The sequence below is a fragment of the Spodoptera frugiperda genome, chromosome 9 (assembly GCF_023101765.2).
Source record: "Spodoptera frugiperda isolate SF20-4 chromosome 9, AGI-APGP_CSIRO_Sfru_2.0, whole genome shotgun sequence".
Lineage (NCBI taxonomy): Eukaryota > Metazoa > Arthropoda > Insecta > Lepidoptera > Noctuidae > Spodoptera > Spodoptera frugiperda.
Genome location: NC_064220.1, coordinates 4,995,274 through 5,013,819, shown reverse-complemented (window position 1 = coordinate 5,013,819; position 18,546 = coordinate 4,995,274). Strand labels below are relative to the sequence as shown.

General features: G+C 39.3%; 1 protein-coding gene across 1 annotated transcript; it reads left to right on the top strand.

Moving 5' to 3' along the window:
• Positions 1-3,268: 3,268 nt before the first annotated feature.
• On the top strand, positions 3,269-7,181 carry LOC126911057 (uncharacterized). The gene is made up of 3 exons (XM_050695917.1): positions 3,269-3,706; positions 3,806-4,118; positions 4,883-7,181. The coding sequence occupies exons 1-3, from the start codon at positions 3,495-3,497 to the stop codon at positions 4,997-4,999; spliced, it is 642 nt and encodes a 213-aa protein (XP_050551874.1). The 5' UTR covers positions 3,269-3,494; the 3' UTR covers positions 5,000-7,181.
• Positions 7,182-18,546: the final 11,365 nt, after the last annotated feature.

The window sequence follows — 18,546 nt, the reverse complement described above, 5'->3', positions numbered from 1 at the left end:
CACTATGATTAATGGAATCATTAAACGGAAAACTGATGAATTGAACTAATTTCTCAATTTTTTTGAAATCACTAAAGCGAATTTCAAAGTCTGCTATCACTGTCCTAATTTCTGTCGTGTACTTCTCAGAAATGAAATTGTAGGTAGGATATTTTTCCATGTGATCCTTGATGTTTATAAATTGTTCAAATTTTTTCTTCTCTATGTCAACTATCATAGACGCTGATTGACTTTGAAATGCTGCAATAGAACTCATCATTTCTGTTATTGTTTTATTCTTGCCTTGTAGATTCAGATTTAATGTACTCAGTTTTCCGGTAAAATCTGCCAAGAAAGCTAAATCACATTGCCAGTCTAAATCACGCAATTGCTGATAATCATCACCTCTTTCTTCAAGAAATTTTATTATTTCGTCCAATAGATCTCGAAATCTTTGCAAAAACTTGCTTCGACTCAACCACCTTACGTCCGTGTGCAATACCAATTCTGGTTCATTCTCATCTAATTGCTGTTTAAAGAGCCGTCTTTGGAGTGCTTTTCCCTTTATGGAATTTACAATTTTGAAAGAAATATCCATCACATGTTTCGTGTTTAATCTCTTACTAGCCAGTACTTGTTGATGAATTATGCAGTGGTAGCTAATGAAGTCTGGAAAATCTTCGTCTTTGTGACAAAGACTAATAAAACCATTATGAATACCTGTCATTGCAGGAGCTCCATCAGTTGTCATTGATACGAGTTTATACAAGGGTAGCTTAATCTCGCAAATATATGCTTTGAATTCCGTGAATATATCAATGCCACGAGTTTTTCCTTTTAATGAAATCATACTTAACAGTTCTTCTTTGGTCGAGAAATCTTTGAAAACCATTCGAATAAAAACAAGTAATTGTGCAGTATCAGTGATATCTGTTGACTCGTCAAATTGAAGCGAAAAAGCAACGCAGAGGACGATATCTTTTTGTAGTTGTTCGTTTAAGTTTTTACTTAATGTTTCTATTTTATTTTTGAAATTCACGAACAGCGAATCTGACACTTCTTCGAAGATTTCCTTGATGTATTCCCCATCGGAAAAAGGTTTGCACTTCTGTGCAATTAGGTAGCTTACTCGGAAAGAAGATTCAGTTGCAGCTTTACTTTGCTCAATAGGCCCAGAAAACATGTTTTCTTGAACTTTAAATTGCGTTTTCAATGCTTGCAATTTACTCTTTCTTATTTCACTGTCAGGTGGAAAGTCAGTCTGATATTTACTATGCATTGTATTAAAATGTCGCTCTAAATTTCCTTTTTTGGGTATTGCCAGGGATGTATTGCATATTAAGCAGCAACAGTTTTCTTTCACCATAGTAAAGAAGTAGTCCAATTCCCATTCTGGGTGAAAGTGATAAGTTTTTGATTTCTTTGGAGCACATTTATCAAGAATCTGCAAAAAATAAAATAAAAATATCAGGAACATAATTCGTGTAATAACAAAAGTAGAAATTATCCAATTTAATGAGAATTAATTTCCTAAAAATGGCATTTACTACAACCTAGCAACTAGGCGAATAATTCGTATGATCCACCGAGTATTTAAAATAATAATTGTTATAATACACTTCAAAAAATTAAGCTAATAAAAAAATCACATAGTTTGATGTAATATGGGCGCGAAAAGTTTGTAAAGCGCTTCGGAAGTCAATGACATTAGCGCGGCACGCGTAGGTATTACTCAGTGCTCGGTTACGTTCGGTTTTATTATTTTTAATTTCTGATTTTTAATGTAAATTTCGTGATTCTTGTAGTATAGGTACGAATATTGAGCGGTAGTAATGTAGTTACAATATCAAAAATAATAACTTACTTTTTTTGATGAACCTTCAGAAGTATTTATTTCCTCTTTTGATGATCCTTCAGCGTTTCTTTTTAACCACTTATCCATAACGTACGTAAACAACTATGAGGCTTGCGTGATACAGAGTTTTATCGTGATTTATATCGGTAATCGTCAAAACGTCGTAATTCCAGTACCGTCTCTGTCGTCAACTGTCAACTGACTGAATGAGACGTGACCACAGGACGGATTGACATACGCCCCTCCCCCGCATCTCACACGCTTCCCGCTTATTAGACATCGCGCGCCGAAAACAAAAGACTAACTGCGTAGAATAGAGAATAAATACCGTGACGGAACAGCGATTGAAAAATGCTATAAGAATAAGATGATGCTGAGTAGTTAATAATGACGTTGCGCAATATGGACTATTTATTTATATTTTTTGCCTTGCCACGATCGACTGGACTAATGCTCGCGATCGACCGGTTGGCCATCCCTGGTATAGGGAAATGTCACATTTGACTTTGTCAGCCAAGCTGACAAAGAGAAAATAATACTGAGTCTTTTTATGTACATGTATATTTAATGTTTTTTGGTATATTCAAACTTTTTACTACTTCAGATTACTTATAACACTAATAAATAACATGTAAAATTAAATATATGTAAAATCTGGCATGAATAAATTTTCAAATATAGTGGTAGATTTTCGAAAATAATTTCTACCACACTGGTTTTATATAATGGCAATACGACAAGGTCATTCTGCTACAATTCAATTACGAGACCATTGACTGATCAATGATCGACCATTGTGAATTAACAGATTACGAACTTTCAGCAAAATGACAATGGGATCGTGTGGGAATGACACAATTTTTGAAAATAGCAGACTTGAGGCCCAGGTAAAATCAACTATTTCAAATAAATAAGATCTCATAGTATATACCTATAGTAATTCGCTGGCATTATTGTTATAAGGCTAATGAAGCTGAAACTTAACCAGAAGCATCAGTTATTCAATACACTTTGCTATACTTATAATGCTGCGGGCATGTTCGGTTACAGTTTTATGCGAAACCATATTTCATAATTGTGACCCCCTACTTATAGGCTACTTTGCTGTGTATTAATTATTTTAATTGACTCTGGGTTTTTTTGGGCATTCTTCTTTAGTACTTAACAGATAAGTATATAAAAATGCAAATTTTCTACATGTATATAATTTTACCATAGTTGTTATGTAACCAAGCTAAAGAAAAATATAAACCAGAATTAGTAAAAATACATACCCAAATTCAATGTAGGTATTGCATTTCTGGTCAAAAGTTTACTTGGTGATTTATAATAATCCTCAAAGTGTCTGTGGCATATGCGAACAGAATTATATATGTAATTATTTCCTCTCTCTTGGTTTGCGATGCTGAGTACAGACTCCCACTGATTAAACCTCTCAGTGTGAGGATATTCCCATTTGGGGAATCGGTGTAGCGGTCCTACAAATAAAATTTTAATAAAATGTAGGTGTTTTATTTGTACATTAGAATTTATCCAAAGTTGAAATGAATCATTACTTGATATAGAAATGTTCTAAATAAGAACTTACCATCGATAACACATCCAAAATAATGGCGGCTGTACACACTCGTCGAGAGCCTCTCGTCGAGAGTCTCGGCCGATGATAGTCTCGGCGAGAGCGTACGTGTACACACTCGCGTTTTCATTTGTACGGAAAATTTCTGTGACAATGGACGTGGAAATTGCAGCTGCTGTTTGCCTTTGTGCTGTGAGCTATTATAATTTTTTATCCATTGACCATAGAAAGAAAATTCTTAAGCCATGGCGAAGGAGAAGATGGTGGATGGTTACTATGCACCGCAATAGAAGCAGGTAAATACTTAAAACATAAAAATATAGTTGATTTTTAATTTATCTTACTTTTTTTTACCTGCATGATTAGTTAATCATATATATACCTTTATATTTCAGAAGCACCATGGAAAATCAATTGGCGGAACTGATGGTGGAACCCTCGGGTCAATTTAACAACTTTACAAGAATGTCTATAATAGACTTTGAATATTTACTACAACAAATAGCTCCATTCATAACTAAGAAGAATACGCCTAAAAGGGAAGCAATCCCAGCCAAAATTCGCCTAGCAATTACTTTGAGATTTTTAGCCACAGGCGATAGTTTTGAAAGTCTACATTTCCTGTTCAAAGTTTCGAGTTCGATTATATCAAGAATTGTGCCTGAAGTATGCATTGCACTAAACCAAGTATTGAAAGATCAAATTAGGGTAAGTGTGTGGATACAGAATAATAACAACACTTACTCTTTATAAACTTTATTTATTACAGCAGCTTTTTAACAAAAATAAAACAACCGACGAAAAAAAGAAAAATTAGTTTTTAGGATTTAATTAACTATGCTTGATGAAATGCTTGACCGAGAATGTCGTAATCTGTATCTGTTGGTGGGCTCACAATCTCATTAGACAAAATTTGTATGGTATTTGTATTGGAAACGGCTGAAGAACGTGTTGCTGATATGTCCGGTTCTGAGTATGAGGTACATGACGATTCAGGCCGTACGTAATATATTGGTGATGTATTCGGATGTGATAATTGAAGTCGTTGTGTTGGCTCTGAATACGATGAGTAAATCGGTGAAGGCCGTGTAGAGTATGTGGGAGTAGTATTTAAACGCTTAATAAATAATCCATCAATTTCATACATGATTTTTAAGCTTTCTGGTTCAGATAGTTTACGAAGCTTATTAGCAAGAATCTTGCCATACCGATCGAAATCGTCTTCTACCACTTGTGGTTTATTTAAAACTTTATGCAGTGAACTTATGGCTTCCTTCATAGTCTTGCCAGCTTCTTGTAGTTCCACCGGATTCTTTCGGCGCCGCGGTACAGTTGGCAATGGAGATAATGCCGTAGGTTCTGATTGATGATCATTTTCATCTAGATAATTACTGGCAATCTCAGGCGTAGGTGGATTCTGAAAATAACGATATATTATAAACATAAAATAACAATAAATATTTATTTTACAGATTCCGGAAGATCCACGCAGTGGCGGATTAAAGGTCCAGAGCGCTCTAGGCAATCACTTTATCGGCGCCCCTGTACCAGCCATAAATGGCCATCCTAATACTAAAAATTTTAACTAGTTGTTTTTGCAATTACGATGACGTTGTATCATCAAACCCTAGACTTTAGTAGACCAGGACCCTTGTACTTACGCTAATGCTTGTAGATATAGATTGTGTAAAAGCTTAAATAATTTATTATTATTAATAAATGAAACAAAATAAGTTTTGAGTTATTTATTAAAAAAATATACGTAAGTAGTAAAAAAAATAACAAACACAAGTTTAAAAATTAAAAATTTCTACGTCTACATTTTTGTTTCGCGAAATTGTCAATAACATCGTCTTAGTTTAAAGACATCAATAAGGTAGATTCAATGTTTAGTATTGCTAACGAATTTAATCTCTTATCTGTCATGGTTGAGCGAAGATAGTTTTTCACTCTCTTTAGGCATGAAAAACTCCGCTCACCACTGCTATTACTGACTGCCGTCGATACGCACATTCGTAAGGCTATGTCAATGTTGGGGTAAATTGTTTCAAGCTCTTTATTTCTCAGAACCTGTAATACCGCGTTCATTGTTCGGGGCAGTTCTCCCTCTCGAGCTATCGTTATTAAATAAGAACGTAGATGGTACATTCGTCAACAAAGCATTTTTCTAAATCATTAAAATACATTGTGTAACGCTTAGCGTTTTGTAGGTAGAAGAAAATTAAACTTAAACGCCACTGTAACGTTAGTGGTTACAGTGGGTAGAAGCAAATTAAATGAAAAAATATTTTAGTTATAGATTTTTATATTCAGGTAGGTAGGTAGGTAGGTAGGTAGATGTCGGTTGAGCCGGGAGTAGTGTTGGGTAAATAGCCGGCTACTTTGAGTTATTATCGATTATAATCCATTAATAGCCATTAATAGCCTAGCAATGGATGATAACCCTGCTATTAATGTATAGTTAGAAAAATAAATGCTTTTTTTGTTTTATTGTAAAATCTGTGGGTGTAAACATAAATTGGGTGCGTGTACGCAGTGTGATTCAACATATTGTTATTGATTTTATTTATTTTCACTATTTGTATATGAAAAAGTGTTAATAATAAAATAAATAGGTACACATTTTTCGGGAAATTCAGTTTTGTTAATTTAGAGATCCAATACTATAAAAAAGATAATTACTATTGACACATCGTTTTGTGATTAACCATCTACCTAATTAATTACTTAACTTAATAAAGCGAGCTAAATAGGTAGGTGTATTTTTACCTATAAAATAATTTTAACCGATACGTAAAAATGTAAGGTACATTAAGTAAGTTAGTTATTAGCTATTTTGAGTCGATAGTAGGTAACATGCATGCGCACTTCCGACGTTTGGCTCCTAAGTTGGAACGGACGGGGGCTGCACTTAAGCGGCTCCTGCCCAACCTCGGGGGCCAAACACCCCCTGCCGGAGGTTGTACGCGGGGATCGTGCGGTCCATGGCCCTCTACGGCGCCCCTGTGTGGGCGCCGAACCTGATGCGGCGGCCAGCTCGGGCGCTGCTCACGTCTCAGAGGGTTATGGCCATCCGGGTGATTCACGGATATCGCACGACGCACGATCTCCGGAGGGGCGGTTAACCTCCTTGCCGGACTATTGCCGTTTAATGATTTTCGCCACTTAAAAAAGGGAAGAATTAGTGATGGTGGTGTGTTTCGTAATAGTCAACTATGGCAAAGAATTTGTTCAAATAATCTAAATTTTCCTATGCCAAGACCACTACCAGGGGGTACAACAGATGTTCCGTATGTTTTTTGGGAGATGGAGCATTTGCATTGACAACTCATGTGATGAAGCCATAACGAAGGAACACCGAAACGTATTTTTAATAAGAAACTTTCATCCTCACGCGTAGTGGTTGAAAATGCATTCGGGATACTAGCCTCAAGATTCAGAATATTTAGAAAACCTATACCTACTACTGAACCCTGAAAAAACTACTATAATTACTATGACCTGTGTGCTGTTGCACAATTTTTTAAGAAAGAGTAGTACGTCATCAGCAATATATACACCTCCAGGAACAATAGACGTTTACAACACAAATGACCAGCTGGTCGTGCCAGGTTTGTGGAGGAATGAAATTGAAGACATGTGTGCCATAAGACCCTTGCGACAAATAGCAAGAAGACCAGCCCAAGACGCAAATCAGATTAGGGAAGAATTTACATCATATTTCGTCAATAATTATATGTAATAATAACTGATTATAAACATTTTAATAGACATATTGTGTTTAAATAAATTCTAATGGCCTTACTACAAAAACTTAAACACCAGTTTTACACTTGTCTAAAAAAATGCGGCTGCAAAATGAACCATATGTCAACGTCATAATTTGTCATTTTTTTAGACAAGGCATAAACTGACGTTTAAAAGTTTTTGTGGTAAGACGGATAATGTTTACTTACCTGAGTATCCGTGTTCATAGTCTTTCTACATTGAAAAATATCATTTAAGAATGAATCCATGAAATCGAACGCGAACCATATCGGCTTATAAACCGATTCAGCAGCAGCTCCAGACTGCATAGATGCTAGAATCTTTCTTTTATGGCTCCTGTACGTGGCCATTAGCGAATCTCTTTTCTTTTTTAACTCTGCTACAGAAATTTCCATTCGCTCGCTTACTCGCATCCAAGCATCGTGAACACCTTGCTTGTCCTTATGTTTTACATGTTTAGAATCCCATAATATTGGTTCCATTTGATAGTACTCCAGAAATTGTAATTCACGTTCATTAGACCACATGGCGAAGCCCGTCTTTACGCGAACACAGCGATAAACTAACTGAACAAGTGTGTACATGCTCGCTCTCGTTTTCCTCGCGAGACTCAACGAGACCCTTTGACTCGGGCGCAAAAAACCGAACAATGACCGAGACCAACCGAGGCGAGACACGAGAGAGCGAGACAAGACGAATGCACCGTGTACATACTCGTTCTCGGTCTGTCTTGGTGTGTCTCGGCGAGTGTGTACAGCCGGCATAACATTTTAATGCAGATGCTTTCGGCATTTTCAAAATTCAAAATCGTAAAAGTTTTAAAATCGAAGTCAAAGTGAAGAAGCCAAGTTATCATATACGCTATCAGTTCGGGGTCCAAATAACAAGCCAGGTAATACATAGCACTCAGGAAAATCAGAAACCGTAAACAAGCCAAGTCGTAATAAAAAATATAACACAAAAACAGAATAAACGCAAAACGAACAAAACGAAGGAAAACAAGTAATTCAAATATGGCTGACAGGTAACAAAATTTTTCGGGATGTGTTAATGTTGCCGCAGTGAAAATTACGATTGAAGAATTAACATAAAATATTGATTATATATTTTTAAAACATACTGGGAAAAGTAACACATATGTAATAAACATAAAAATACATAATAAACTTGAAAAACTTTGCTTTGAGCATAAACCTAGCTGAAGCTCCTGCCATCTAGTGTCATTTTAGTCAAAAATGAAGAAAAATGATGATCCTCGCTAACTAGAGACTCATGGCCGGCCATGGTAAGATGGTGATATTGGCTTCAGAGAGTGCTCTTTGTGTAAGACGAGCTGTGTGTGCACAAGCATTGTCATGCATAAAGACAAAGTTATTGCCCAATCTTTGTGAAAATGGGATGACATGAGGCCGAACTACTTGCTCGATGTAACTGGAGGCGGTTACGGTACCTTCATTTAGAGTTACAAGCTCTGTTTTGCCATATAAGCTAATTGCACCCCATATCATAACACTGGGACCCCCAAAACGGTCTGTTCCATGAATGCACGGTTCAGAAAAACGTTTCCCTTGGCTTCTCCACACGGGTACCTGTCTGTCGTCACTGTAAAACTTCACTTTACACTCGTCGGTAAAGAGCACATTCTTCCAGTTGTCCGTGGTCCATTCCAAATGCTCGCGAGCGTACCTTAAACGTGCCGCACGATGAGCCCTCGTCAGTTTCAGTCGAATAGCTTGTACTCTGAAGTATTGTCCATCTTCATGAAGCCGATTCCAAATGATTTGATCGCTGACTCTCGTTCCTGTAGATTGCCGTAGTCGAGTTTGTAAGGTACGAGCGGTTACAGTACGCTCCCAGCGCGCAGTCAATCTTAGGTATCGATCTTCCTGGGCAGTTGTAGCCCGAATTCATCCTGACCCAGGCCTCCTGGCTACACTTCCCGTCTCCTGATATCGTTTCCAAACGTTTCGGATACCTCGTTGTGATACACCGAGCTGCATAGCCACAGACCACTGAGACTGTCCCTCCTGAAGCAAAGATACCGCTCTTGCAGCGGTTTCCATGTCCATATGTCGGCGAAAACCAGGTATAGTGTTCACAATAAATACAGAAATCAATCAAAATCGTTAAAAACGTGAGTGTTCCACAACAGCGTTTAGTGTAGACTGAAAACATAAGTAACTAAGAATTAGTGCAATCGATGTTTTTTCCAGTACTTTAGTTTTTAGCCACCCTCTAGGAAACAACATGAATGCTGTCGGAATAAACATTGATAAGGCACTCCTAAACATGTCAGCTTGACGGTTAAATGCATAACTTTGTCAAAAACTACTTAAATAATTATATATTAACCGAAATTGTGACTAATTCGAAGTGGGCCCTATTTTGTTTTGAGTAGTTTACTTTGTGCAGTGTGGGTGTCATTGGGTGCCACGGGTAAAGTTTCACATATAAGCAAGCCGTTTCTTCTGCATATTTTTCATATTTTTCTAAATTTATCTCGAATCCGCATGAAATCGTTTCCAAAATTACTTTCAATCTATATATCAACTCGTAATCTAATCATGTTATATCTGACGATAGTTTCGGATCTTCAAAAAATCTCCTGCTAGTATTCCCGTCATTAGTGTTTCCAAAGTTTGCTTTCGGCATGTCAACTAATAAGCCAGTTTCATTGCGAAACCTGGTCTGTATTTCGATTTTCTTGTTCATTTCCAGTTGTTTTTCCTTTTCTGATTTTCTCTGCCGGTACTTTTTCACAGGCAATTTATACGCTAAGTGTAGAATGCTTTCAAAAAATCGTATTCTCGCATGTAAAATAGAAAGACCGAATTCAGTAGCATCCTCTGAAATTCTCCTTTTGTCCTTTAAATTATTGAATTCTTTGGAAGTTTTTCCACAAATATAGCAACGACTTGTGGATGTTGTTCCAGTAGCTGCGTTGCAAATCTTTCCATCTACCATTGTCATTACAAATTGGAAATGCACCAAAAACTTTTCTCCGTCAATATCCACCTCAGTCGCAACCAAATTATCAATGGAATATTTAACATAATTGATTTCTTCGTTTGTTAAAATAATTTAAAATCTCTTTTAAACCTTCCGTTAACATACATCTACATATGGTGACTGCCCTTGATCTATTAGCTTCTAATGTGGAATGTTGCCATTCACCCTCCGGCAATGTTGATGGTACGTAAGTTCTGTAACCACATTCATTTAATAAAGGCAAGGCATATCTAAAGCCTCTGTCCAAAATAAAGGCATCACCAGCTTGAAAATACTATCGTAACATTGAATTAGGATCACGAAACTCATTATTGAAGATTTCTGCATCCGACGTGGTAGCAGGATAGGGGCCCATTACATTAACAATATGACCTTAATGTATGATTATTTTGTACCTAGGTACAAAATAATCATACATTAAGTGTCGAGCTTCAGAAACATAACCATCAAGTGTTCTTTTTGGTATATTAAATAACGCAGATATTCTTTCGTTGGAATCACCAGTTCTCAACTTCATCAAGTATGCTGTTAATCCAATGGGGCCTGATGATTTTAATAACAATTGTGGCACTTCATTTAAAATCATTTGATATTGTTCTTTGGTAAAGCCTATCCAATGGTGTACCAAACGATCTTCCATATTTTGGATATTGATAAAATCAAGGCCAGTATTTGAGTGACTCTTTAATTCTAGCATGTCTTGAATGTGCAATGCTGTAAACACATTAACATAGTTTTCTAAAACCCCGGTGAGAAAATCCCAAGACTGAATATTAATGTGATGATTGCATTATCTATTGTTTTTTGGATATAGAATTTATATAGATCTAACAACATTTTCCTGGTTGTGACAGGAACTCTATTCCTCTCTTGCCTTTGGCAACCTTCAATAAAACAGCGAGATTCAGTTTCTGCTGCCCTTAAATAATCAGGTAATATTATTGATGTACTTGTCCTGGGGGTAAACTGTGGAGTACCCTGTGATACAGCTACATCGGTAGTAGACTGTGAAGTAGACGGCAAAGTCGATTCAACATTTTCACTTATTACATCTACTGATGCTGAAGGTCCAGAAGGTCCAGTCAGAAAATGTTGGGCATTTCGATCAGCTCTCACCCAGCAACTATGACATACGAGAGCTCGAGCTCTTGAGATCTGGAAAAATAATTTTATCATGAGCCTTTTTCTAAAAAAAAGTGAAAATGAATATCTCTTCTAGTCTGCACCTTCTTGAAATAAGGGCTGCAATGTGATTGTGTTTTTTAACCCTTTACCGCATGGATTTTTAGATTTGGCTCAAATTAATTTACATGACTCTACGGTGCCATAGCACGCCCAGAAAGAAAGATTTTTGTTTTTTGATCTTTAGAAATCGAAATAATTGACCCGAAACTCAAAATCTCATATTTGATACATCATGCAGTCGGGGTACCGATATATACGACGTCATATATGATACAACATGCAGTTAAGGTGTTTTCGTATATTATATATATATATATATATATTTATAATAACAAGATATAGTTGATTATTAAAAAAAAAAGCTTTGTTTCATTTGACTATTTAATGCAAAACCGTATGAAAATCTTTAAAACAATTACGTTCTTTGTTTAAACAAAAAAAAAACAATCACATTTACTACAGTAAATATAAGATAGGCGTGTACAATTTTTGCATCTCTGCCGTTTGTCTCCCCAGTTAGACCAATGTCCAATCGCGTCGTATACTACTTCTTGCGGAGGCAGTTCAATACGTCGTTTCCTTTTTCTTATGTCGGTATGTTCTAAAGCAGGGCGCCCTCGGCCTCGGGTAGTTGGAGTAAAAACTCCTCCCGTTTCCCGCATCAAAACATCAGCTATATAGAGTTTAAAATCTAATAACGGCATATACACTTCATTGTTCGATTTTTGTTTATTTCGACGACGCCACAGCAGCCAGCTATTCACACATGTCATATCGACCATGTGGAAGAATATGCGATGATACCATTTTTTGCTCTTAATTTTTATTCTGTAGAATCCCAACATTGCGTCTAATAAATCAACCCCGCCCATATATTTGTTGTATATTTCTACAGATTTTGGCCGAGGAACTTCAATTATTCGCTTTTCTTTTTTAGAAAATCGTTTCACAGGAGCCATGGGTTCTTTTCCATCATATGAAGAACATAAATTAACGACTTTATTGTCAACCCATGTAGTCACGCTTATTTGAACTCCATTTATTTCCGTGGATTTTTCAATGCAGTGACCTCTTTCATATTTCAGCAATTCCTTTTTGCTTGGCAGATCAATGTCTTTCGCTCTGTTTAATTGAATTGTACCCAATGGTAGAATTCCAATGCCATGCAGATGTGCCATAAGCGGAAGGCTGGTATAAAAATTATCAATAAACAATTTGTGGTTCAAATTTTGTTCCACCGTGGCTAGTAATCTTGTAACCACATTGCCAGTGGCTCCAAAATTTGGACAATTATGTGGTACATCGGTTTTGTGTTGTCCTGTGAAGATATCGAAGTCGTAACTGAATCCCGAAGTGCCACTCAGAACATAGTTAATATATCCCCATTTGTGTGGTTTCTTTGCATTGTATTGTCGAAAACCAGACGTTTTGGCTTTTGTGGGAATCATTTGCTCATCGATTGCTAGGTACTCTTCTTTAAGGACTGTTAATAATTGTGCTCTTAGAATGTCCAGAAGCGGTCTTAATTTCTGCAGTCGATCGCAATTTGGGTCAGCTTTAGGAAGTTCTTATGTTTTGTCAAAAAAATGCAAAAACCGTTTGATTTCTTCAAACTTATTACAAGTAAGGAGAGAAGCTACTTTTTCGATGTAAGTACCTTCACTCCAATAGTGTCGCGTAGATGGCAAATGTACAACCGACATATACATGATAACTCCTATAAATTTGGATACATCGTCACTCGTTATAGAATTTGCTTTTTCCGGTTGCAACTGCTCTGCATACAGATTACTCTGTTCATGTATGAGATGAATAGCACTGGTTGGAAACAGATATTTGAAAAAAAGATATCGGTGTCTCTAGGCTCATTATGTTATCAGGTAGATTAGTACAGCCCATAAATGCAACATCCTCGCTGTCATAAGTAATTGTGTTGTCAGTCCAAGTTAATTTATCTTTTTTTACCTTTTTCTTTGTCTTTCCCTGTGTTTTTCTGTTTTCATCCATTATACCCGTTGAAGTTGACGCTTCTAGAATGTCAGTCATAGCTTCAGCACTCCCCATGCTTTCATATTCAAAATCTTCTTCGAGATATATTGTTTCCAATGCATCTTGAGTGAGAATCTCTTCATCTTCACTTTTATCAGATAAATCGGTCTCCGAGTCTGTGTCTTCGATGGTTACGCCTTTGGACGGTAATCTATAATCTTCATCATCGGTCAGGTCCTCATCATCACTATCTAAAGGAATATCACGCCCGCGTGTGTGCCGAGTGCCTGAAAATAAATAAAACAACCAAATAAATAAACAACTAAAAAACATATTATTTTAATAGGTAAGTAAGTAAGCATGGAATGTACCTACACAGTACGTAACACAAACATCACTATTATTACAGGACTTAACCTAATTCAATAGCGTGGTAATTAAATTGAAAATACAAACTCATCCAATTTTTCTACTTTCATACCGTCAATAATTATAAAACATTCAGTTACTCTGTATGATGTACTTAATGCATGTAGTTTCATATCTGACCGAGCACGGGCACAAACTCAAATGCATGAAGTATCATATTTGAAATAACCTAAAGAACGTAACTGCATGGAGTATCATTTCAGATACAAAGTTCACACACAAAAAAAATTTTAGCTAGAGGCGAAAAACAGCAATAATTGAATTTTCAATCCGCAAACCGCACTTACTGTCAGAAATGCCGGTTTGAAATATTCAGTGACAGAAATAATAAGCCACAGACAAGATAAAAAGCTGCATATATATTTTTTTTGTTCGGATACAGTCATAGTGCAGACATCAGCCATCAACACGTTGTACAGTAGGCTTAAAAATTATTTATCTGTATCAACTTGTAGTGTATCATATTTGATACAGTATGCGGTAAAGGGTTAACGTTGTCTACTTATATTACACTATCTTTTTTTGCCTGTACCTTTGCAAGCGCATATCTCTTTTGTTACCATATAATCTTCCTCATGAATGTGACAATAATATATAAAAATGATTCTCTAGATACCCTTTTTTTTTTTTTTTTTTTTTTTTTGAGGGTGGAAAATCATCCAATGACTTCTCCCGCCTTGGGCGAGGCGAGAGGGAGTGTCAGACTCTTACTGACTAAAAACCACCCCGTTCCTACTCCTGCCCGTCGAGCCGGACTTGACTTACTTGACTTAAGGTCCTATGACCCCTAGATGGGGCAGAGGGCGTCGACAGAGGTCCTCCATCTCGATCGGTCTTGAGCTTCCCGCTTCACCTCGCTCCACGTCAAGCCGATGCCCGCCGCTTCCGCCACTACAGTACGTCGCCAGGTTTGCCGAGGACGGCCACGCTTCCTTTTCCCCTGGGGATTCCACTCTAATGCTTGTTTAGGAATGTGGTCGGGGCCTCTTCGGAGAGTATGGCCAATCCATCCCCACTTGCGGCGTTTTATTTGGCGATCGATAGGACTTTCGTGGCATTTCTCCAACAGGTCTAAGTTGGAGATGGTCTCGGGCCAGTAAATACCGAGAATGCGACGCAAACATCGGTTAACGAAGACCTGGATTTGGCGGGAGATGTCCTTCGTTACCTTCCACGTCTCGCACCCGTATAGCAGCACCGATTTGACGTTGGACCCGAAGATCTTAAACTTGATCCTTCGGGTCAGTTTTCGGGACTGCCAGACCGGTCTCAACTGCGCGAAAGTTGCTCGAGCTTTGGCGATCCGTGAGGCGATGTCCTCCTCACTTCCTCCAGTTTCCGACACGACGCTCCCGAGGTATGTGAATTTGTGGACGCGCTCCACTGCCTCTGTGCCAATCAGCAACGGTGAATTATTCTTCACGCCAGATCTTATTTCTTTGGTCTTCCGGGTATTAATTTTGAGCCCTGTTTTTGCTGCCTCCTGTCGCAAATCGTCCAACTTAGCTTGCATGTCGGCATGGGTGTGACTCAGCAGGCAAAGATCGTCGGCATAGTCCAGGTCTTCTAATGTGTTGGACAGTCCCCATTCTATCCCGCGGCGCCGTTTATCTGTGATGCGAAGCATAATTCCGTCCAGGACGACCAGAAAAAGCAGAGGTGACAGAAGGCAGCCTTGGCGGACACCTGCGTGCACCGCTATGTCTTCCGAAATGAGACCGTTGTGAGTTACTCTACAGGAGTACTTTCTGTAGATACTTTCCAACAGGCGGACAATCTTCGGTGGCACTCCAATTTCTAGAAGACGAGACCAGATGCTTGGCCACTTCAACGTATCAAAGGCTTTTTCGAAGTCAACAAATGTGAGGTAAATCTCTCTCTGCCATTCTGATGCCTGTTCCAATATGATACGAAGAGTGTTGATCTGGTCCGTACACGAGCGGCTCGATCGGAAACCAGCCTGTTCCCTGCGGAGGAGAGGGTCCACGGCCCTTGCCAGTCTGTCCAGGATGATCTTGCAGAAAACCTTAGCAGGAATCGAGAGCAATGTGATGCCTCTCCAGTTGTCACACATACTAAGGTCTCCTTTCTTAGGTACAGTGATAACAAGGCCTTTGTTCCAGTCATCCGGTAGCTCCTCCGAAGTCCAAATTTTCTCGATTAGAGGCGTCAGAACATCGACAGCGGAAGGTAAGTCTGCTTGTAGCATCTCCGCAGTGATGAGGTCGAGTCCTGGTGCTTTGCCTGTCTTCAGAGAATGGATTGCATTAGCTACTTCCAAGGCTGAAGGTGGGTCCACATTAATATCGAGCAGCTGTGGTGGTGGGGAATTAAACTGAAGTTCGCCAGGTGTTGATGTCGTAGGTAACCGGAAGACCTCTACAAAGTGTTGATGCCAGCGTGCCAGCTGCCCCTCTGGTGTCACAATGAGTTGCCCATCTTTAGCTTTCAGCGGCTTTTTTCTCCTGGACTTACTGCCACCCGCCAAGGATTTTGTAGCTTTATATAGCTCCTTTAAGTTGCCTGTGTTTGCAGCGTGTTGAGCACGATCTGCAATACCGTCAGCCCACTGCCTTCTATCCTTGCGGGTACTGCGATAGATTTCTTTGCGCTTTTGACGGTATTGCACGTTAAGTTCGGCTCGAACAGCGTCATCATGGGCTTCGAGGCGTCTCAGGTGAAGTCTCCGTCTGTCTTCTATCAGGTCCCATGTACGTTGTGACATCCAGTCCTCCTTTGAGTGAGTGCTCTTACGCCCTAAAACGATGGAGCTGGTCTCTGTATAGGCCACTTTGATCCGATTCCACTCCTCGTCCAATGAGTTAGTAGCCGTGTCGAGTGTGGCAAAACGATTGCGCAATTGAAGTTTAAATGATTTGCGCGTTTCTGGATCGTTTAATTTGCCCACCTCAAACCTCTTCCCAACCCTGCCAGGTCCTCCAGCCGCGCGGGCCACCGCGACCTTAAGCCGAACTTCAGCAACAACCAGGTGGTGATCGCTGTCAATATCGGCTCCCCTACGGTTGCGGACATCTAGCAATGAGGAGCGCCATTTGGAGCTGATGGCTAGGTGGTCGATTTGGTTCTTCGTGGTGCCATCGGGTGAATTCCACGTGTATTTGTGGTGGTCGCCATGAATAAATAATGTCCCTCCGATGGTTAGATCATGGTTCTGGCAAAACTCGACAAATCGCTCACCATTCTCATTACACACCCCAAGTCCGTGTGTACCCATATGCCGCGTGCGGTTAGTGTTGTCGCTGCCAACCTTTGCGTTTAGGTCCCCCATGACGACGACAATGTCCTGCTTCTTTATTTTCTTGATGGTAGCATTCAGAGCATTGTAGAAGTCATCTTTGGTATCCTCTGTTGCTGCATTAGTTGGGGCATAGCACTGGATAATTGAGATTTTGCGGACGTTTGAGTTAAATCGAGCGTATATGATCCGGTCCGAGATCGGTTTCCAATCCAAAAGGCTTTTCCTAGCTGCATTTGAAAGTAGGAACCCTACTCCATGTTCACGCACCTCTTCCTCACTCTCTTTACCTGAATACAGCAAGGTCAAACCCCCGGATGTTCTCAGGTCCCCGAAACCATTTCTTCTAACTTCACTCAGTCCGAGTATCTGCAGATTGTATCTAAGCATCACTGCTTCTGCCTGGGCTAGTCTGCTGTCATCGACAAGCGTTCGCACATTCCAAAAAGCAATTCGTGTCCGTTTTTTCATGCCAAAAGTCGTTGGTAAGTGATCGGTCCGGTTTATTTCTGTGTCAGTTTCTATAATCGATGATTGTCGGGCAAGCAGGTGATTAGCCCACTGTGCCTTAATCCGCTAGCGGGGCTGCCGCTTCAGAGCCTGCGGATATGCTCAGTTTTGTGTCGGGTTTCCTCCCTAGTGAGTCGATTCTGTTTTAAGGCGCAGAATACTCGCCTTGCGCCCTGCATCCGTTAGCTCAGCTGCAACTCGAGGTGGCGGTCGCGCGGCGGCGCGGTTGCAGCAGGTCCCAGGGAGGACGGCGAGGACGTGGATGACGCGGACTGGCTAGGGCTCTGCTTGTTACGGTACTCCGCCACGAGTACAGCAGAAGGCATCTTGGCATTTTATAGGCAATGCTGATCTCACTAACAGCGATTCCCACCAAACCTTACCCTAGCTTCCCCCGTCGAGCCGGAGCCCCGGTAAACCCGCTAGGTAGTCCGCAGCTCCGGTCTCTAGATACCCTAGGTAATAATATAAGAAAAAAACTAAGGTGCGTTGGGGTAAGATCGGCGGAGGGGTAAGAACGTACAAATCAAATATCTCCCTTATTTGGCAATATTTTTTAATGCTGGCTACATTGCGTGACACGTCATTTCGTTCCGCCCCGCCCCGCAGTGACCGCCACTCGCTCCGGCAGCAAGGACGTGTGCACGCGCCGTTTTAAAAAAAAAAGGTAAGTTTTGTAAAATATTTGTTTATCCGGTCTTTCACCTAGATTTTTATTTGTATATTTTAGCAAAAGTATAGATTATTTTGACATGGTTTTGCGTAAATACTAAGTTTTGAGCAATGATAACATGATAAAACTAATCCAGATTTGTCTACTACCTCTGTAGGCAGAAATCCGGTGTTACCCATGTCGGGTAAAGATCGCACAAAAATATCCGGTCTTAACCCTATTCGAAAATGGGCAGTGATTGTCAAACTTTTGTTACACATGATTTAATTTAATTTTAAATAATTACTTAGGGCTGATTTTTCATCTTTAGTTAATTC

Bases quoted from the DNA above. Each gene is read 5' to 3' on its own strand.
- LOC126911057 (XM_050695917.1), top strand. From the start codon at position 3,495: ATGATAGTCTCGGCGAGAGCGTACGTGTACACACTCGCGTTTTCATTT. The intron at 3,707-3,805 runs GTAAATACTTAA...TTTATATTTCAG, and splicing joins ATGCACCGCAATAGAAGCAG to AAGCACCATGGAAAATCAAT. The intron at 4,119-4,882 runs GTAAGTGTGTGG...TTTATTTTACAG, and splicing joins TATTGAAAGATCAAATTAGG to ATTCCGGAAGATCCACGCAG.